The sequence below is a fragment of the Phocoena phocoena genome, chromosome 14, assembly GCF_963924675.1.
Source record: "Phocoena phocoena chromosome 14, mPhoPho1.1, whole genome shotgun sequence".
Taxonomy (NCBI): domain Eukaryota; kingdom Metazoa; phylum Chordata; class Mammalia; order Artiodactyla; family Phocoenidae; genus Phocoena; species Phocoena phocoena.
The window spans coordinates 31,359,164-31,382,154 of NC_089232.1; the positions used below are offsets into that span (position 1 = coordinate 31,359,164).

Consider the following 22,991-nt stretch of genomic DNA (forward strand, 5'->3'; position numbering starts at 1 on the left):
TGAAGCCTCAATACAGCCAAATTATTGGATTTTTTACTACAGTTCTAGGGGTGGAGATAGGGAAGGCATTTAAAAGCTTCCTTTAAATTTACCATGAGGATGAATTTTGAAAGGATAAAAGTGATTTATGAATCTATGGACATATCACTAGGGAAGAAAAACTAGCAATAAATTCTAAAAGTTAAATCTAATTGGAAAAAATCTAACTTGGAAGAAAAATTCTGGTTTCAACTCATTTTTTTATTTTGGTCATTTTATATAATAGCTGATTTTTTTTTCCAAATGAGTATTTATTTGTACAGATACACAAAAGTAATTCCCATTTTTCTTAAAACATACTAAAAATATACATTAATCACAAAAAGTACTCACTTTGACTGGAAAGACAATGAGCATGGCTATTTTCAAAACAGCAGTAAACACAAGAAACCAACATATATAAATCATGACAAATGTACATCTCATTTTTGACAAAAATAAGTTCTATTTGTACATTGTTTTATTATCAGCTTCTATATGATATCCTCCGACCTTATTTACATTTACTATGAGATTTCTAATAGCATGTGTAACTCAAAGGCACTCAATTCAGAGGTTGTAAAGTCCTGAGCTTAAGTAGGAATAGGATTCCCAATTTAAAAAATTTGAACATAAATAAAAAGATCACAGAATATGAGAATGTTTAAAGTGTAATATTTGGTACATAAATAATCTGTGACCTAATAATAGAGCTGTACAGAATGTCAAAGAAAAGACCATGTAAGGCAAAGGAATATCCTCAGAATCCAACTGATTTTCTCCCCCATCCAAGTTCATTTGAAAGTCTGAACCTGATTTTTTTGTTGTTAAAATCTTAGTAAAGCTAAATATCAATAAAAAGCAAAATAAAATAGCATGAAAATAGTTTAAGTTAAAGAAAAAGTTCCTCAGTCTTCAAAACCATGAAAAAAAATTTTAATGATTAAAAACATATATAGATTGGAAGAATATTTGACTAGGAGGAGGAATCATAAAGAGCAGTTGAAAAATTAAAGGACAGCTTTAAACACACCAACTGAAACAGCATTTATAATTGGCCAAATTATTCCTTTAGCATTCTTTTAGCCAAATAAAAATAAAACTTACAGATGGATAATTGAGGTTCACTAACATTAGGTAGGATCAAAGTTCAAGCTAAAAATTAACTCTATATTTGGTTGCAGAGAAATGTGAAATTTACCTACGGCAATTTTCTACTGATGCCAAATTAAAAAGCATGAGTCGACATCTTTATAACAAACGGTTTGACAGATATTTTCTTGGCTTTAAAATGTTTTTTTATATATGCATAGAAATATAATGAGGATAAGAATAGTCTTCTGTATTATCTGAACAGTTCATAAGGCCTTTGTCACTGTTAGTCACCTTAGATGTGAATATCTGCAGGGCCATTAAATTAAAGCTGGCCAAAAAAGTTTACAAAGTGCTACTGTTTCCAGCTGATGAGATCCTCAGTTTTCTGGATTTTCTGGATGGTGATTATTTTCAGTTCTTTTTTCTGGAGATATATACAGGAAGTTACAGCAGATATATAAAGGGAAGATCAGAAGCCTGCTGTCCAAGTTCATCACTACTTGTTCCTATAAAACAAATTTGTTGCTTTAATAATAGTAATATTATAAAAATAAAACAGAGAACCAAACTGTTGAATTGAGTAAACTGAAGGTTAGTATGGTGGTTAAAAGTATGCATCTGGAGTCTGAGAGTCACTGCTCAAATCTCAAAACTCCCACCCACTAGCTGTGTGACCTTGGGCAAGTCACTGACCTTATCAACTACAGCTTCCTTACTGTAAAAGGGGACAATAAGAGTACCTACCTCATATGATTACACTGAGGATTAAATGAGACAATGCACATAGAGGGCTCACAAAGCCAGCTATATATTAAGTAATAAATAACGGTAGTAATTTTCATTACTGAAAAATTTCTAATCAAGTAACTACATATTTTATGAACAGATACAGTGCACAAATACACACACTTCTCATTTGGCTTCAACGTCTGATGGTCTTTATGTATAGCAAATACTTGGGATGAAGGTGGGGAGTCATTATTATCACCAATGAGCATGGTTCCCACTCTTGTCTAAGATTTCCCACTGTCTCTAATGCAAACATGTTATTTGTCTCTTGGAACCTAAAATACATTATCATGTAAAATCAATTTCAGGTTCAGTTACATGAATACACATGAGAATGACCTGAAATTCCACAGAGAAAGGAGTTGATACTACACCTGAGAGTGACGAATGGAACCCTCACTCACTCAATGCTACAGATCTCTGGAACCCTTTATCAGCAGTATTTGGTGAACAGAATAAATCCTCAGAATATAAGCCGTAGCACTGACATGAGAACTCCTACTTTTTAAATACTTGGATACTGAAATAATATGCATTAGTTTCACCTTTATACATTTTGGAGAATATACTATTAAAATACTGTTTAAATCTAGAATTTAAAATGTTTAATGGAAGCATGTGCTCCTGCAATGAAGAGGGACAAAAACTGCAACATTTGAGTGATTGACAAAGGCTCAACTGGACACAGCTTCTGTGTTGGGGGAGCAGCAAGATAAATTTGGATAAAGAAGGTAGGGAATAGAAATGTGACACACACACACAAACACACACAATCTCTATGTTCTCCAAAATGGGAAAAGTGGTGTTTTTTTTTTTTTTAAGTTAGTGAACAAAATGGATACGATGATAGGTCAGGTGAAGCAATCACCTGGGCTGATGGCGCTAACAGGGTTAAGCAGAGAGCAATTATGTCAAAGCATAGTTGATCTTTAGATGCTTGAGTCACCCTGGACTAGTCAACATTTGTAGCAATAACCTGAGTGAAGGCACATTTACTAAGTTTGTTGAGGGCATATGCTTTGACGATATGTGTATCTGATGACAAAAGCAAGATTCTCTACCACGACCAAACAAGGACTCCAAGGAAGATTAGCATTCTGGTATCTGAATATAGTTAAGGTTGGTGGGGGAGAGTAGATCAAAGGGCCAACTCTGGGAAAAGAAGGGATCCATGCGGACATCACTTGGGGGCTGAATGGACATACCAATTTCTGAATATTGAACTGTATTAATCCCCATTTCCCCTCCCCAAACTAGACAGATCTAATTCTAGCTTCATCAAACCTTTAACTCCACCTGAGGGCTCAATTTACACCTACATTTGCATTGAAGCATCTTTATAGAAAAGCTCCATTTTCCTTCTTCCACTATGCAGTGGAAGCAGTGAAGTCTACACATCACAGCATCAGAGTGGTGGTATCTTCCTGGGTTTTCATCTCTGTTTCCAGACCGTTATTTCTATCTTCTCTGCTTTTCTGAGGCTCATGCTACTTACCTGTACTATAGCTCTATTACTGCCCTACATTCTATTTACAGGTCTAAATTCCAGGAGCCATACATCTAATTCCCTACTAGAAATCTTCACTTAGACATAAAGCAGCTCAAATTCAAAGCATCAGCTACTGAATACTACCTATTCTTTCCTTTCTTTCTGTGCCATCTATACTTTCACCCTTGCAATTGGCTTTGATTCCCCATCCCAGCTCTTACATGTCTTACCAGGTTACTTTTTTTGCCCACCCCTTAAAGACCAGTGTTCCCTAGGTTTCCCTCCTGTCATATTCTTGACATATTTTCCTGTAGCTTATCTCATCCAATCATTATTTCTAGCCCAGGCGTTGCTTATAAACTCCAGACCCATTTATCCACTGGTCTATCGAATTCTCACCTCAATGCCTTCAAATTAAATATGCTTTAAACTGAATTCATCATCTCTTCACCCTCACTTTAAGTCATGTTCATTTTCCTTCCTATAATTCAAATATCGGTAATTATAGGACGGATTATTATTACCACTATAATTAAGTTGCCCAAGTCACAAAACCAGGTACTATCTTTGACTTCTTTGTCCTCACCCTCACACATACTTAAGCACCAAATTTTATCAATTGCACCCCTTTATTTCTAGAACCCATCAACATTTCTTCATCTTCATTGCTACCTTCCATAAGGTTCTCACCATTTCTGATCTGGATTATAGCAATAGCTTCTAAATTGTCTTCTGCCACTATCATGTTTCTAGTCCTTCTTACACATTTCTGAGAGATCCTTCTATAGTGCAAGGATTAAAGTTAGCATAGTCCTGTAAGAGGGATAGTTTTAAAATAAATATATAAAAATCACTAGCTTTCCTATAGTCATCAAAAACTATTTATAAAGGATTCATTTCATGTTAGTAACTAAAATATAAAATACCTAGCATTATACTTCCAGGAAACATGTAAGAATAAATACGGGGGAAAACTAAATTTTAGAGACGTAAGGGAAGACCTGATTAAATGTAGAAAATACCATATTCCAAAAGGGAAGATATCAATTTCTCACAAATTATATTTAACAGTATATAGCAAAACCCTCATAGGATTTTTTGAGAGGAAACTGGACAAAATGATTCTATATCCCATACAGAAGAATAATCATGCACAAAGAACCCAGGGATTTTTGAAAAGAGAAGGGTGAAGGTGAATTTGCATTACTGGTAATAAAATTCTTTTTAAATTGAGTCTAATTAAAACAAAGCATTATTGTCTCCACAATAAAATCAGTAAAACAGAAATCTCAGAAATGAAACCAAGTATATAAGGACTTACAGTATATGATAAAAATGGCATTTCAAACACATTGACACATCTGATACACTTTAGATGTATCAAAATACTCCAATGAAAAAATAAAAGGAATAGGAAAAAAACCCAGATGACTATATAATCCCAGTTAGAAGGCCTAAATAGCACATCGAAAGAACAACTCATTAAAGGAAGAGACTGATAGACTGTTTCATGAAGGGTGAAAGATAAATTACAAAAATGGAAAAAGTATAGCATATCACAAAGTTATTATTCTTAATATATAAAAGGTGTTAAAATTAACAAGAAAACAAACACCTTAATTAAAAAAAAACAAACATAAACTGTCAATTTATACAATATGTTCAATAAGTAAAAAAAAAACCAACTATATCAGAAACCAAACAAATGAAAACTAAAATAAATGATTTGTTTCCACTTATTATATTGGGAGAAGGACTAGAAAGAATGATACACTTTGTTGCGTATGCTCTCCTGCACTACTGGAGGGAGTGTAAGTTGACAGTAGTTTTGGAGGGCAATTTGGCCATTAGAAAATATATACACCGGGCTTCCCTGGTGGCGCAGTGGTTGAGAGTCCGCCTGCCGATGCAGGGGACACGGGTTCGTGCCCCGGTCTGGGAAGATCCCACATGCCGCGGAGCGGCTGGGCCCGTGAGCCATGGCCGCTGAGCCTGTGCGTCCGGAGCCTGGGCTCCGCAACGGGAGAGGCCACAACAGTGAGAGGCCCGCGTACTGCAAAAAAAAAAAAAAAAAAAAAAAAAGAAAAAAGAAAAAAAAGAAAATATATACACCATTTATTTGACAAGAATTCCACTTTGTGGAATTCATCTTCTAAAAAAATCAGAAAAACATATAAAGATACATGTACATTTTTTACAATAGTGAAAAAACAAAAAAATCAACTTTATCCAAAAAAGCATTATTTAAATTATGGTATATCTAAAATAACTCTTATGTAGTAATAAAAATGATGTTGTGGATATATATTTATTGACAAGAAAAGCTATCTATATACAACAAAGTGGAAAAAGAGCAGGCTACAAAATAGTTAACAGTAAGATAAAATTTTGGAAAAAAGATATAGGCAATGAAAAAAATATCAGCAGTGTCATCTCTCAGTGGACTATGTATGATTTTTTTTCTGCTTATTTTTATTTTCTATTTTTCTATAACAAACGTCTATAAGCTACATAAAACACATATGCAACCCCCCAACTAAAATCCTTCCATAGCTCTCTAACAGAGCTCAGGAAAAAGTCCAAACTCCATCCATAGCCCATCATGCCCTGGCTCTAAACCTACTGAACCCTTCCTCTTCCAAACCTCTCCATTCCTTGAATGACCCATGTGCTGCCTTGCCTCTATCTTTTTAAATTTATTTACTTTTGGCTGCGTTGGGTCTTTGTTGCTGCGCGCGGGCTTTCTCTAGTTGCAGTGAGTGGGAGCTAATCTTCGTTGAGGTGCACAGGCTTCTCATTGAGGTGGCTTCTCTTGTTGCAGAGCACAGGGTCTAGGCGCACGGGCTTCAGTAGTTGTGGCACGTGGGCTTAGTTGCTCCACGGCATGTGGGATCTTCCTGGACCAGAGCTTGAACCCGTGTCCCCTGCATTGGCAGGCGGATTCTTAACCACTGCGCCACTAGGGAAGCCCCCTTGCATCTATCTTACTCATCATCTGAGGCTTGGTTCAGGTATCCATTCACTTTTCAACTTGTCCAGAAGAGGTTTTCCCTGAACTGTGTCTCTGCCCCTCCCCCAATAACCACACCTGTCCCCAACCCCACAGTAAAGGTTAGAGATGTCTCCCTCAACGTTACACACTCTTTGAGCCCATCCCTCTCCTTCTACTTAGCTATATAAGCTCCTCTTTATTTCCTCCATTCCTAGCATAGAACCTAGCATGAAGTAGGGAAACAAATGTTTGCTGAATGAACAAATCAAGGAACACTAGGAATACAACTACTATCTTGGCCTGGTGCTTTTTAATTAAGTCTCTGGCTGCTTTGAGCCATGACAATTTTTTTTTTTTCTCAGTATGCGGGCCTCTCACTGTTGTGGCCTCTCCCGCTGTGGAGCACAGGCTCTGGACGCACAGGCTCAGTGGCCATGGCTCACAGGCCCAGCTGCTCCACGGCATGTGGGATCTTTCTGGACCGGGGCACGAACCCGTGTCCCCTGCATTGGCAGGCGGACTCTCAACCACTGCACCACCAGGGAAGCCCCGACAATGTTTTTTAATGAAGTTCCAAGTTGAAGGTAAACATAGATATTGTCCATGCAGCTCAAGAGGGTGAGAGGGACCAACAGAGAATTCCAATGGAGGCAGATTTGAATCTTCTTATGTACCTACCCTCTCACTTACACCTACCACACGACAGAGTCAGCTCCCTCTCACTAAGAGTTCCAACAATGGTTGAGGAGCCTCCGTAAGAATGCTGTTAAAGCAGTTCTCATACAGGGTAGGTGAGGTCAGAACTATCACTTCAAGGTTCCTTGCAGTGCTAAATTTTGATGTTTTATGAGAGTCTCTTCAGTCTGAGGAAAACTGCTAACTTCTAATAATTTATGTGAACCATAGGCTCCAAACCCTTTATTAAAACAGTATGTCCTTTGGAATGGTGGTTAGCTTTACTAGAAATAAACATCCTTGATTTTAACAGCTCTCGTTTTACTTTTTGAAACTGGTTTACTTTTTCATCATGACATTTTGAAACTTCTACATGTATGTGATTTATGAAAAAACAAATGGCTTTAGAGATAATTTTGGGAACATTACAGATGTCTGTCATTTTAGAAACCTACTGTGCTAGAGGATAATGTTCACTTAATATCTAGGAGCTATGGAGATATACTGGATTGTCTTTAAGATATGTTATTACTGTATAAATAAATGAACACAATGGAGAAAACAATTAAGATTCATCACTTTGTGAAGATCATGTTCAGGATGAATAATTATTTCCTTATTGTCAGCTCTGCCCCTCAAATCAAATTGTGTTTTCTTTTTTTTTTTTCAGTACGCGGGCCTCTCACTGTTGTGGCCTCTCCCGTTGCGGAGCACAGGCTCCGGACGCGCAGGCTCAGTGGCCATGGCTCACGGGCCCAGCTGCTCCGCGGCATGTGGGATCCTCCCGGACTGGGGCACGAACCCGTGTCCCCTACATCGGCAGGCGGACCCTCAACCACTGCGCCACCAGGGAAGCCCTGTTTTCTTTTTATTATTATTGTTTTTGGTCTTAGTTACACTTCTGGTAGAATGGAGTAAATTATGCAAAAGTGAACATAGTACTTCCATACTTACCTTCAAAAAATTCTCAAACCAATCTTTAAATCAAACATTAAATCTACTTAAGAATTTTCAAAAGAGGAGTCAAAAGGCAAATACTATAATGAAAAAATTAACAGAAAAGTAATCAAACATACCTGGTCCTTTTCAAGTGTAAGTATTTGATAGCCAGTTGTTCTACTACATATTAGTTTTCCACTACTATCAAAAGAAGCCAAACGTAATCTAGAATAAAAACACACACACACAAAAAAACTAATGATTTTTTAAAGCACATATCAATTTAAATAAGCCCTACCTTACTTTAATAATTACTTTTTTCTTCCATATTCTTTTAATTTTTAAAAATTCTCTTTAAGTCTTATTTGTTAAGAATTTAAAGTCTTTTCAAACTATAAACTGATTCCATCTAGATTTACAGGCTTGTGCTATTATACATATCTGAGATATAAAAATAATTTATAAGTATGCCTTTAAAAATTAATTAATTAGGTTACAGCAGGTCTTAGTTGCAGCACATGGGCTCCTTAGTTGTGGCATGAGAACACTCAGTTGCAGCATGCATGTGGGATCTAGTTCCCTGACCAGGGATCGAACCCAGGCCCCTTGCATTGGGAGCATGGAGTCATAGCCACTGCGCCGCCAGGGAAGTCCCCAAGTATGCCTTTTTTATTGTGATAAAATATACATAAAATTTACCATTTTAACCATTTTTAAATGTATAGTTCTTGGTATTCAACACATTTCACACTGTTCTGTAGTCATCACCACCATCCATCTCTAGAACCTGTTCTTCTTCCCCAGCTGATACTCCGTACCCAGTAAACATGAATTCCCCGTTTCCCCTTACCTCAGCCCCTGACAATCACCATCCTACTTTCTGTCTCTATAAACTTGTCTACTCTATGTACCTCATGTAAGTGGAATCATACAGTATTTTTGTTCTTTTGTAACTGGCTTATTTCACTTAGTGTAATGTCTTCAAGCTTCAAGCTGACACGTTATAGCACATGTCAGAATTTCCTCCCATTTTAAGGCTGAATAATATTCCATTGTAGGTATACATCACATTTTGTTTTTCCGTTCATCTGTCAATACCTGGGTTGCTTCCACCTTTTAACTGTTGTGAATAATGTTGCTATGTGTACAAATATGTTTGAGTCCTTGCTTTCAATTCTCTTGGGTAAATAACCAGAAGAGGAATTCCTAGATCATTTTGGTAATTCTATTTAATTTTTTGAGGAACTGCCACACCATTTTCCACAAAGTAAGCACCATTTTACATTCCTACTCGCAATGTACAAGGGTCTAATTCCTCCTCATCTGCACCAACACTTTTGTTTTTGATATTAGCCATCCTAACAGGTGTGAGGTGGTATCTCACTGTGGTTTTGATTTGCATTTCCCTTATGATTAGTAATGTTGAACATCTTTTCATGTGCTTATTGGTCATTTGTATATTTTCTTTGGAGAAATGTTTATTTAAGTCCTTTGCCCATTTTTGAATCAGGTTGTTTTTTTGTTGGGGAATGTTAGGAGTTCTCTATATAGTCTTATCAGATATACGGTTAGCAAATATTTTTTCCCATTCCATGGGTTGTTTTTTCACTTTGTTAAGTGTCCTTTGACACACAATTTAATTTTGATGAAGTTCAACTTTTTTTGTGGTTGTTGCTGCCTGTGCTTTGGTATCATACTGAAGAAATCATTGTCAAATTCAATGTCATAAAACTTTTCCCCTGTTTTCTTCCAAGACTTATTTTATGGTTTTAGCTCCTATGTTTAGGTCTTTGATCCATTTTGAGTTAATTTTTGTGTATGGTATAAGGTAAATATATGACTTTTAAATAATCCGTTCATTAAGCTATTTTCCATTTTGTCAGCATCCTCTCCAGAAAAATATTGCCAGCTCAACTATTAGGCAAAGTTGGACATATCTGAAATCCTATAGAAAGTTAAGGAAAATACCAGACATGTTTTCCTGTAAGAATACCTTGTTGTATTTCCAGTTTAGACCTTTTATTTTCTAGGAATAGCAGCAAGGCAACAGCTTCAAGCCCAGTATCAATCCTACACCATTCATATTCCAGCCCGTTCTTTCTTCCTGACATACTAGATCTGGGTCTTATAAGTTTGATTATTAATACATTTTGTAGGAATGGAGCTTTATCATTTCCTTGCAGTTTCATATATATTGTATCTTACCAAAGTTCTACTATTGTTGGTGTAAATTATGGTTTTATTTCATTTCTTATAGTTCTTTTAGAGTGAGGAAGAGTGGGGTGGGAAAATCTCATCCTACCTAAATGCTATGCTCCTTCGAGGTTGTAAACTGACAGATCCACTACATGGCTGATTCAATGTATTGCGTTTGAAAATGATGTATCGATTGGTGTAAGTTACAAGCAGGTCAAAGCCGAAGTTAAAACCTGTCCACCGCCAGCAGTACTAAAATACAAAGGAGAAAGATTTACTTCAGTTTATCATATTAGCAAGTCAAAAATAAAAAGTTCAAACTGTCTTTTCTTTTTCTAATTCATTTCAAGTATTTCTGTCTTATGGGTCCCTACTTTTTGTCAGTGCCTTAAGGCTTAGCACACACAATATATCTGTGATATACATACAAGGTTTACCACATAGACATAGTATATATCAAAGCCAGCAAAAGCAGCCTTTATGATCATTATTCCTTCAGGTACTTTCCTAATATCGTCTCTTCATGATCTGTTTCATCAACTCTCCATACTTTATCATAACTAGTATGTTAAACTAATTAGTTTATCATAACTAATATGGCTTAGTTGATAGTTATAAGCTATACCAACTCTAAGTAGGTATAGTTTAGGGGACTAGGAGTCTAGATAGAGGTAATAGGAATCTGCTAAAATTTTTCCTGCTTTAAAAATACTCTGAAATACCTTAAGTGATACCTTGTGTGATCTCTCTTATATGTAAAATCTAAAAAAAATATGTACTAAAAAAAAAGCTTACAGATACAGAGAACAGCTTGGTGGGTGCCAGAGGCGAGGGGTGGGGAGCGGGAGAAGTGAGTGAACTGTCTTTTTTAGTTTAAATTTTAAAAATACCCTAAAATACCTTAAGTAACTAACCAACAGATACACAACTGAGTTATTTTAAATACCATCATGAGGTTCACAAGTTTGTTTATTCTATCACCTAATAGTTAATGAGAGACTATTAAGTAAAGTGGCGTTGTATAATGAAGTAAAGTTAGGACTTCAAGTGTTCGGTTGACCCTCTGAATTACAACATTAAATCAAGAGTTCACTGATATTTATTGAGCACATATTTTGTGCCAGGTACTGCTCTAGGCATTAAAGAAATGGCAGTAAAGAAGTTTCTGCCCTAGTAAATGTATATTTTAATACGTGTGTGTTTGTGTGGAGGAGGAGATGAACAACAAACATGAAACGGGATGGAAGAGGACAGAATAGAATGCCAGAAGAGAGTGACAGGGTAGGGGAGGTGGGCTGGCAGCTGGGGAGCCTGTTGGTTCAGGCAGGTGGTCAGGGAACATCTCTCTAAGGAGGGGCTATGAGATTAGAGTCCTGAGTCAACTAAGGAGCGGACTGGGTAGCTATCTGGGGAAAAGTGACTTAGACAAAGAGAACAAGTACAAAGTTCTGGAGGTAAAAACACGCTTGGCATATCTGAGGAACAGCAAAAAGGCTACGTGGCTAGGGCAATAACTGAGGGGGACGGAGGCTGGAGATGAGTTCAGAGAGTCAGTCAGGGGCCAGAAAACATACGGCCTAGAGTCCACAGTAGGAAAGAGTTTGGATTTCTTCTAAGTGTGGTAAGAGGCTAACGGAAAACTTTAGGGAAGGATGTAACATGATCTAACTTGCATTTAAAAAAGATGATTTTGGCTGCTGTGTGGAAAACAGAATGTATAAGAACAAGAGTAAAAACAGGGAGAGCAGTTATGAAGCTACAACAGTCCAGGCAAGAGATAATGGTGGCTTGGACTTGGGTCGTAGTGGTAGACGTGGCAAGAATATATTTGGGGGACTTCCCTGGTGGCACAGTGGTTAAGAATCCACCTGCCAATGCAGGGGACAATGGTTTGATCCCTGGTCCGGGAAGATCCCACATGCTGCAGAGCAACTAAGCCCAAGCGCCATAATTACTGAGCCTGTGCTCTAGAGCCCATGTGCCACAACTGCTGAGCCCGTGCACCACGATTACTGAAGCTCATGCACCTATAGCCTGTGCTCCGCAACAAGAGAAGCTACTGCAATGAGAATTCCGTGCACCGCAAGGAAGAGCAGCCCCCGCTCGCCACAACTAGAGAGAGCCCATGCATGGCAATGAAGACCCAATGCAGCCAAAAAAAAAAATATATATATATATATTTGGAAGATATATATTCAAAGGAACTTCTTATGGACAACAGATATGGAACAAAAGAAAGAAGAACCTGAAGTGTGGAGCTTATGCAGTGGATGAACAGAGGGGTTATCTGTGGGCTGGAGAATACTTGGGAAGGAGGAGTTTGGGAATGAAAATCAAAGAGTTCAGCTGGAACCATTATATTTGAGAGGCTATTAGAATTCTAAGAAAGATGTCAAGTGAGTAGCTAGATACAGGAGTTAGGAATTGGTGTAAAGTCATGGGACTAATAAGAGATCACTTAGGAGTCAGCATAGAGAGCACAGATATGGAAGAAGTCCAAGTACTGAGCCTCCAGTCACACCAACATTTGTTGAGAAAGAGAAGGATCTAGCAAAGACTTAGAGGGAGCAGCCAACGAAGCAGGAGGAAAACCAGCACAGTATGCTGTCCTGGAAGTCAAATGGAGAAAATCTCTGTGGAGTGAGTGAACAGATGGGTCATGCTGCCAAGAAATTTCGGAAGACTAAAAACTACTCGACTGGGTAATGTAGGAACCACTGGTGACAATGGCACAGCGTTTCACTTGATTTTACTGGAGTAAATGAATTGGAGTGGATACAGGCAACTTTCTTCAATGAATTTTGCTTAAAAAGGGTGCAGAGAAATGGAGTGGAAGCTAGAGGGGAATGTGAGTCAGGGAATGGTTTAAGATGGGGGATGCTGTAGCATGTTAATATGCTAAATGAGAATGATACAGAAGAGAAAAACTGATGATGCAGGAGAGTGAGGTGATGACTGTAGGAGCAAACTTTTTGAACAAGTGAGAAGGGATGGGGTCCATTATAAGAGGAGGTGGACTAGGATAGAAGCAGACAGTTCATCCATTCTAGTAAAAGGAAAAGCACAGGACACGGCTGCAGATGCAAGGAGACTGGTAGTATTGTTGGTAGGAGGATGCACAGATTCTCTTCCTACTGCTTTTATTTTCTGAATAAAGAAAGAAGCAAGGCCAATGGAAAGAATAAGGGTGGTAGCATTGCCTTTTTGAGAAGGTATGAGAGTTACTCCAGGAGTAGGAGGATAAATTCACTAGGGAAATGTAGGAGGATCACCATTTAGCACTAAAAACCTGCTTGAAGTTTACAGTTACAACATTCAAGTGAAACCTGCTGGGGTTTGTATGGTGTTTTTCTTTAGTCACATTCATTTGTATGGAAGCAGGCATGGAATGCATGGAAAGGTGGGATTTAACAAGAACTGGGGTTTAGCCTGGTGAATCTGACTTGAGTGAAAAAGGGAAAAAGGAAGTTAAGAGTATAAGCCAGGGACCAATTTTTTTTTCACCTTGTATATTGTTTTTAATTAATTGTTACCTACAAAAGTTCCCAGCCTTAATTTTGCCCAATGACTTTTTAAAAATAAATTTATGTATGTATTTATTTATTTATGGCTGCAATGGGTCTTCGTTGCTGTGCACCAGCTTTCTCTAGTTGTGGCAAGCAGGAACTACTCTTCGCTGCAGTGCGCAGGCTTCTCACTGCGGTGGCTTCTCTTGTTGTGGAGCACGGGCTCTAGGTGCACAGGCTTCAGTAGTTGTGGCATGTGCAGGCTCAGTAGTTGTGGTTCGCAGGCTCTAGAGCACAGGCTCAGTAGTTGTGGTGCACGGGCTTAGTTGCACTGTGGTGTGTGGGGTCTTCCCGGACCAGGGCTCGAACCCATGTCCCCTGCATTGGTAGGTGGATTCTTAACCACTGTGCCATCAGGGAAGCCCTGGTCAATAACTTTTTAAAGTTAATTTTTATTGGAGTATAGTTGCTTTACAGTGTTGTGTTGGTTTCTACTGCACAGCAAAGTGAGTCAGCTATACGTATACATATATCCCCTCTTTTTTGGATTTCCCTCCCATTTAGGTCAGCACAGAGCATTCAGTAAAGTTCCCTGAGCTATACAGTAGGTTCTCATTAGTTATCTATTTTATATATAGTGTCAATAGTGTATATATGTCAATCCCAATCTCCCAATTCATCCCACCCCAGCCAGGGACCAATTTTAAGATGTAACATAAAATATAAGTCAAGTAAAGAAAGAAGTAGGGATGTGGTGAGAGGGTAACGGGGGAAAGATAGTAAGAACAATGTATTGTACATTCTAGTGGGGTTAAAAAGTTGTTGGGAGTCCAGGTACTAGAGGGAGAGTGTTAGAAAGATAACACGAGGTGGAGTCTGCAAGTGGTATGCTTAAAATGGAGATTTTGAAGAGGTATATGAATTAGTGATACAAAAATTGAGGATATGCTTATAGGACATTGGTTCCTGAGGTAGGGTAGAGCACAAGATCACGGAGGGAAGGAAGGTCAGGGAACAGATGCTAAAATCACCAAGACTGATAAGAAGAGTAGGGAGAAAGAAAGCCAGCAAGCCGAGCGAATGATGGCCACAGTCAGAGTAGTGAGTGGTGCAGAAGTATGCACTTCAAAGGAGCTGTGATTCAATGACGATGAGGGTGGAACAAGGTCTGGAAGCGACAATAAGGAGGACTAAGGAATAAATAAGATGCTATTCCTCTTTCATACTCTGAAATTATGAATGCAAACATAAAATGAAACTTTCAAAATTAAAGTTAAAATTAGGGAAAATCTGGGAGAAAAATAAGCAAATGGTTATCTAAATTAGGCTGAACTGTTTTCAAAGATGAAAATTACAATTAGGGTAGAGTTTTTAAAAAAAATGTAGTTCAGACGCAAGAGGGAAGACACATGGGAGCATATGTATATGTATAGCTGATTCACTTTGTTATAAAGCAGAAACTAACACACCATTGTAAAGCAATTATACCCCAATAAAGATGTTAAAAAAAAAAATGTAGTTCATGTCTCTTTAGTGGCTGTAAAATCAATTTAATGAGTCACAATCAGCTTTTTAAAAAAAATTAAGTAGAAATACATCTATAGGACAAAGTAGCTGTAAGCACTGTTTTGTAATACTTTTGTTTCACGTATATGCATTTGTACTGGGTGTTAATGAAATACATAATTTTTAATGTGGGTAGCAATCAAAGCGTTTGAATGTCTTTGATCTAGGGTAACTGTAAAATAGAAAGAATTACTTTTAAGACTATGTAACAGCTCCCATTTAACGTCTTATTTATCTTTATTTCTGGTTTGCTGAGGGATCTTCTCATATCTCATATCTAGACCCAGAAAGTTCAACAGTCTCAGGGAAGGCTGAATAATCAATCACCACTGAGTATGTAACTCCTTGCCCAGGAGATCATGCTACAGAAACTAATCCACAAAAAAGCTCTTCTGAGGTATAATATGTATCATGCTTGTTTTTGAAAGTATATTTTGCACTAATAGTACAACAATTTGTATAAGACTATTAAGAGTCACAACCCATACTTACTTCACCATCTTTGGCAAGCTTTCTACCACACCTCATGCTATTTCCCTCTAGCTCTTCTTTATTGATTTCTTGAGGCCTAGAAATATATATAAAACATGAAATCTCACGGAAAATAAGCAACTAATATTTGAAAAATAACTGTGAGTTACAACAAGAGAAAAACTTTCTACTAGATTTAAAAATAAAATTTTGTAGTATAGATAAAAATCAAAATGCAATGATTAAATCTAGCCCATTACCTCTGCTAAATAAAAAAAATTTTTTAATCTTTAGTGTTTCATTTATTGCCTTGACTTCTAGAATACTTTTACTAGGGCCCAGTGAAACCAGAGAAGAGGGGGAAATAATCTATGAGAAATTCTGCTTACCGAGAAAATAAAACACTTAAAAGTCTAACTACTAAGTAAAATTAAATTAAAATCTATTATTTAAGACGTGACTTGGTATCACCTACCATTTGATATTATTGTTTCGCACACAAGCCATTTTTTAAAGTAGTACAACTATACAAACTCAGTATTTAATAGAAAACAGCTGTAGAATTTTATCAGTTAATCTTTACTTGGCCCTCTTACTTTAAAAACCTTAATCAACTAAGAGAAACACTGTTATTTCAAGATGTAATAATAAAATGACATTATTATCAGCTTAGAATTCCAAATGATAAAATACATTCATTCATATACAGCATTTATTAAGTACCTAGATACCGGGGCCATCTTCATCATCATTATCTAATAGATATATTGAAACAATACATAAAAAATAATGAAATGTAAATAAAACTAATAAAACACATCCTTGACATCCAAGAGCTCAGTCTAGCAGGGAACTAGACATAAGTAAGAAGATAATAACGTGGAGAGAACTGATGTTAAGAGCATGAAGAAGGCACAGGTTTATTGCCTGGGATTAAGAGTGGGGATCATAACAGAGGAAGTATTATTTGTGCCTGAGAGGGAGTTTGTTGGGGTAGACGTCAGGGGTGAACTCTATGCAGAGGAAGGGCATTCCAGGTAGAAGGACTAGCAAAAAAGGACCGGAGCATGAAAGGGTACTAAATGTATGAAGGACTTAGCGCAGCTGGAGCCTAAAATGAGCATGAGAGGCAATAAAGCGAAAGGCATTTGGGACAGACTGTTGAAGGGCCCCCACAGGCTATGTTCACAGGAGTTTCAAATTTTCCTGTAGATAAGAGAGAGTTCCCATGTATTTGTTCTGTTACTTTAAAATTTTTTCTTACGAAAACTTTCAAACATATAAAAGTAAATAGGGACTTCCCTGGTGGCACAGTGTTTAAGAATCCACCTGCCAATGCAGGGGACACAGGTTCAAACCTTGGTCCAGGAAGATCCCACATGCTGTGGAGCAACTAATCCCGTGCACCGTAACTACTGAGCCTGCGCTCTAGAGCCCGTGAGCCACAAACACTGAGCCTACGCGCCACAACTACTGAAGCCCACGCACCTAAAGCTTGTGCTCCGCAACAAGAGAAGCTACCGCAGTGAGAAGCCTGTGCACCGCAAGGAAGAGCAGCCCCCACTCGCCGCAACTAGAGAAAGCCCATGCACGGCAATGAAGACCCAACGCAGCCAAAAATAAATAAATTTTAAAAATAATAAATAAATAAAAGCTTTGCTTAAAAAAAAAAAAGTAAATAGTACAATGAGCCAAATTTTCTCATCATCTAGGTTCAATAATCCTGTTTTAGTTTTACTCCCAACCCATTTCTCCCCACATCCCTCCCAACTGATTATTATTGAGGCTGACCCTCCAGACATCATATCCTTTAATCTGTAAATATATATCACACATAAAGCAATAATCCCTAACTATCATCAAATGTCCCTGGTCTTATTTAAGCAGGGAAGTGAAATTATATTTCTACTTAGGAGGCTAATCCTGTTGGCAATGTGGAAAAGCGTTTGGAAGAGGAGAACCCTGGAGGGAGCCTTTACTAGATTATAACCTAGAGTCAACGGAGTACACTGTCTTTCTCACTTTAGCAGCCCTATAGTAGCGAGCAGATACTCAGTATGTGTGGAAGAGAGTGCTTCATTAGGGGCAATATAGTCATATACATAATAAGAATGCAAGAAAGCCACTTATTCTAACTCAGTCTCTTCGGTGAGACTCTATATTAAACTCAAAAAGGATACAGATGGGAAAAATCTTGAATGATAGAGAACATCCAACATTTAAAAACTGAATATACAAAAGAAGTAGGTAGGATGGTTTATAAAACATTTCATACATTACAAAATGCTTCAAATCTGAATTCCAGTAAATAATTAACTCTCATTTTTTGGAGGGGTCTCCTATTTCAACAATCTTACTGTATTTGTGCAAGAAAAGTATGCTATGAATATATTTGGGAAAAGATGGGATATAAGTTACAAGTAAAGTAGAAACTAAGAAGCCTGGATAATAATCTTGCAATCATTATCTTAAGTTTATAGAACCCTTTCACACACTCACTGTTTAGCTATAAACACAACTAGGCTATTATTTTAGTAAGTTCTTTAGTGTATAAAAATAAATTAAAAGAGATCAGGGCAGAAAAAAAATTAAATGTAAAACCTTTTTATGTACTCACAGGTGGACTGTCTCTTCACACTGCCTATACCGAGGAGCTAGTATAAAGATCAAACAATAAATGTGGAAGTACTTCACTGAACTGCAAAGCACTACACATTGAAAGAACAGATAATATGCTTTCTCTTAAAATGAAGACAGTACATAAATATTTTCTAGAGGGGTCATATGCTTTTGATGGAAGGCACCTGTGTAACCAGATGGGTTAATTCACCTTACACTCAAGTCTTCAAAAAAACTATTACAGGGGACTTCCCTGGTGGTCCAGTGTCTAAGACTCCACGCTCCCAATGCAGGGGGACTGGGTTCATCCCTGGTCAGGGAACTAGAGCCCGCATGCCGCAACTAAAAGATCCCACGTGCCGCAACTAAGATCTGGTGCAGTCAAATAAATAAATAAATAAATATTTTTAAAAAAAGAACTTAAAAAAACAAAACAAAAAAACCCCTATTACATTAGTGAGAATTTGACAATACTGCCACAAATAAGAAAATTGGCTTTACCTATACATATATATGAAGATCATGCTTTATGAAAGCATTATTAATATTTCAATAGCTTAAAAGAATATCATAACACTAAGTGAAACAAAGTATATCAATTATTCAATTTTACTAATATAGCAAGTGACAATACAAACATTCTGTTATACTAATTGACCAAAAAGATAAATATTTATAATATTGATAGTTATAGAAATATAAGAATAAAAGCTGATTACATGATCTTTTTCTCTAACAGCTCTTGACTTTAATACTGTTACTGGTTTTTCAACATAATGAAGACATTTAAAAATTCATAGCAAAATCCATATACCTGTGGTCAATTAATCGACAACAATGGAGGCAATAATATATTAATACAATGGAGAAAAGACAGTCTCTTCAACAAGTGGTGGTGGGAAAGCTGGACAGCTACATGTAAATCAATATGAACACTCCCTCACACTATATACAAAAAAACTTCAAAATACTTTAAATACCTAAGTATAAGACATGACACCATAAAACTCCTAGAAAAGAACATCGGCAAAACATTCTCAGATATAAACTGTAGCAATATTTTCTTAGATTAGTCTCCCAAGGCAAAAGAAATATAAGCAAAAATGAACAAATTGGGACCTGACCTAATCAAACTTAAAAGCTTTTGCACAGCAAAGGAAACCATAAACAAAATGAAAAGACAACCTAGGGAATGGGAGAAAATATTTGCAAATGATGTGACCTACAAGGGGTTAATATCCAAAATATACAAACAGCTCATACAACTCAAAAAAACAAACCACCCAATCAAAAAATGAGCAGAAGACCTAAATAGACATTTCTCCAAAGATGACATACAGATGGCCAACAGGCACATGGAAAGATGCTCAACATCACTAATTATTAGAGAAATGCAAATCAAAACTACAGTGAGATGTCACCTCACACCAGTCAAAATGGGTATCATGAGAAAGTCTACAAATAATAAATCTGGAGAGTGTGTGGGGAAAAGGGAACCCTCCTACACTGTTGGTGGGAATGTAAATTGCTGCGGCTCCTATGGAAAAGTGTGGAGATTCCTTAAAAATCTAAAATTAGAGCTACCATACCTAGCAATTCCACTCCTTGGCATATATTCTAAAAAGATGAAAACTCTAATTAAAAAAGATACACGCACCACAATGTTCACAGCAGCACTATTTACAAGAGCCAAGACATCGAAGCAGCCCAAGGGCCCATCAACAGATGACTGACTTGGGAAGATGTGGTATATTTATATACAATGGAATATGTATTACTCAGTCATAAAAAAGAATGAAATATTACCATTTGCAGCAACATGGATGGACCTAGAGAATATCATACTAAGTGAAGTAAGTCAAACAGAGAAGGACAATTATAAGATATCACTTATATGTGGAATCTAAAAGAATAATACAAATGAATCTATATAAAAAACAGAAGCACTCACAGACAAAACAAACTTATGGTTACCAAAGGGGAAAGGGAGGGGTGGCGGGATAAATTAGGAGTATGAGATTAACAGATACAAACTACTATACATAAAACAGATAAGCAACAAGGATTTACTGTAGAGCAAAGGGAACTATATTCAGTATCTTATAGTAACCTATAATTGAAAATAATCTGAAAAATATATATTATACAACTGAATCTCTTAGCTGTATACCTGAAACTAACACAATATTGTAAATTAACTATATTTCAGTAAAAAAAAAAAAAATTTTTTTTTTTTAATGAACAATGCTATGATGTACCATACTTACCCCACCTCACTGTCTTGTTCTGCCCGGAGCATAGCAAACCACTGCTGTTTATACACAGAAGATAGCCATTCTAAAATGTAAAAATACATATAAGAATAATAAGAAATATGGAAAAACATAAAGGATTTAAAAATTTTAAGAAGTTGATAAAATTTTTACCATTTTAAAATTCAAGTTTAAAACAGCAATAAGTAAAGCTGGTAATTTATATTTTATAAATATGCTATAACGATACAGCTTAATGATTTTTAAAGTGGTAAATGTTATCTTCCTTTGCTTTAGGACAGACTCTACTTAGATTACATACATTTAAAACTTTAGTTAAAAGTATATTCTTGTATTTAATAATTTCCTTTTCATAGCTGATACTATTTTTCATTTGTGAGAAACATACCAAAAGTAGTATTTTCAGTTTTAACAAAAGCTTTAATAGAAAACTGAATAATGGATTGTTCCTAAATTAAATTATCTAAAGACAATTAATGAGAAATATACCATCTCTAAATTATTAGATGAATTATGCAACTCAAGAAATAATTTTGACACGATTTAGATAACTATTATAATTTAAATTATTGCAAATGGAATATAATAATTATAGATATTCTTCCCTTTAATAATAAGCATATAATTTTTCCACAAAATGAGACTGTGGAAGCTGAAATTTTAATTATTTTACATAAAACATGGATTTATTAAAAATATAAGCAGAACTGGCTTAGCACCATATTTATTTTTTGCTCTTATTTATTCCCAACTAAAAGGGTAGTTTTTCTAATTTTTAAGTTAAATGATTTCTCTACCTCTACCGAAAGGCAGGGGAAAAACCCTAGTGCAATTAAAATCTGGGTTTTCACTTCATAATTCTCTACCTAATAAAAGGTATCCAGATGACTTGCACTGATTTATTGGTGTCCTTCCTTAAAATTCTCTATAAATACACTTATGAGTGCTTCTTTCCCTAAAATAATATTGTTGCTATTATAAGGAATAACTGCTGAATATCTAGGCCACAAACAATTCATTTTCAGTAGGTAAAGACTAACAGCAAAATTTATGTGACTCTGTATACCTACACACATATTGTTCATCTTATTTGCAAGGTATTTGGATTTTAAAATTCTGTTTTACTGTATTTTATTAGAAAAAAAAAAAAAGCTGATCCCTTCCCATTAAAATGATTTCTCAACTCACTACAGGTTATGCCTGTAGTTTGAAACTCACTGATCCAGAGATAGAATATGGCTTTTCATGATTCATTTATAAAAATGGAATGAAAGGGTTACACATTCATATTCTCAAATATCATATAAGCTATATCCCATGAAAATGTTTTAAAATTTACTTTCAACAACTTTGAATAAACTCCTTTAAAACTAAAAGCATTTTTTTTTTTTGGCTGTGCCACCTGGCTTGCGGGATCTTAGTTTCCTGACCAGAGATTGAACCCAGGCCTCGGTAGTGAAAGCACCGAATCCTAACCATTGGACTGCCAGGGAATTCCCTGAAAGCATTTTTAACAAGTTAAAAATGTGGGTACACATTTTTGTCCCTCCTTTCTTGCCTTAATCTAAAAGAGTAAAAAGTCAAACTAGATATCTTTTTGGTCACAGGTAGTTCATCCAGTAGCAGCAGCCCCAAAATATGTCACTAGAACCACTAGTTCAACTGCAATGTTGACAGTTGATACAAAGGGGGAAATCTCTGATAAAATGAGATTGAAAAACATGGGATAAAAATAAGTGAAACGGGCTTCCCTGGTGGCGCAGTGGTTGAGAGTCCGCCTGCCGATGCAGGGGACACGGGTTCGTGCCCCGGTCTGGGAAGATCCCACATGCCGCGGAGCGGCTGGGCCCGTGAGCCATGGCCGCTGAGCCTGCGCGTCCGGAGCCTGTCCTCCGCAACGGGAGAGGCCACAACAGTGAGAGGCCCGCGTAACGCATAAAAAAAAAAAAAAAAAAAAAAAAAAAAAGTGAAACAATTTGCCTTATACAGAGTTTTTAATATGATTATATGCAGATGTATCTCCCAAAACGCAGATACACTAGGCAGAGTTTCCCAGAATCCTTTTTGGCAGAGTTAGTGTTCGGTGGAAAGATTCTGAAGAAGTGCCTTCAAGAAACTTCCACTCAGTGAAAACAAATTTAAGCACTTTTAAACTTTATCAGACCAAAATACAAAACAAAAACTCAAAACGGGCACATCAAAGTGGCATTTGACAGTGCTATAAATCAGCAGCTGCAGATCTAATCGACAGCAGTTTTGAATGTAAACACAGTACTTTTCTAATAGAATAAATGAGATAAGTCACAATGAATTTATTTAGATCATTTCTCTTGTCTTATACAAAGGATATGGCGGAGGGGGTC

General features: G+C 36.6%; 1 protein-coding gene across 1 annotated transcript in view; it reads right to left on the bottom strand.

Annotated features, from left to right (window-relative positions):
• Positions 1–328: 328 nt before the first annotated feature.
• GMCL1 (germ cell-less 1, spermatogenesis associated) overlaps positions 329–22,991 on the bottom strand; it is a 46,819-nt gene continuing 24,156 nt past the window's right edge. The window contains exons 10-14 of the mRNA XM_065891080.1: positions 20,623–20,692; positions 15,758–15,833; positions 10,300–10,445; positions 8,135–8,222; positions 329–1,619 (exon numbers count right to left, since the gene is read on the bottom strand). Of these exons, the coding sequence (XP_065747152.1) occupies positions 1,491–1,619; positions 8,135–8,222; positions 10,300–10,445; positions 15,758–15,833; positions 20,623–20,692 (509 nt within the window). The 3' untranslated portion in view covers positions 329–1,490. The remainder of the gene's footprint in view (positions 1,620–8,134; positions 8,223–10,299; positions 10,446–15,757; positions 15,834–20,622; positions 20,693–22,991) is intronic.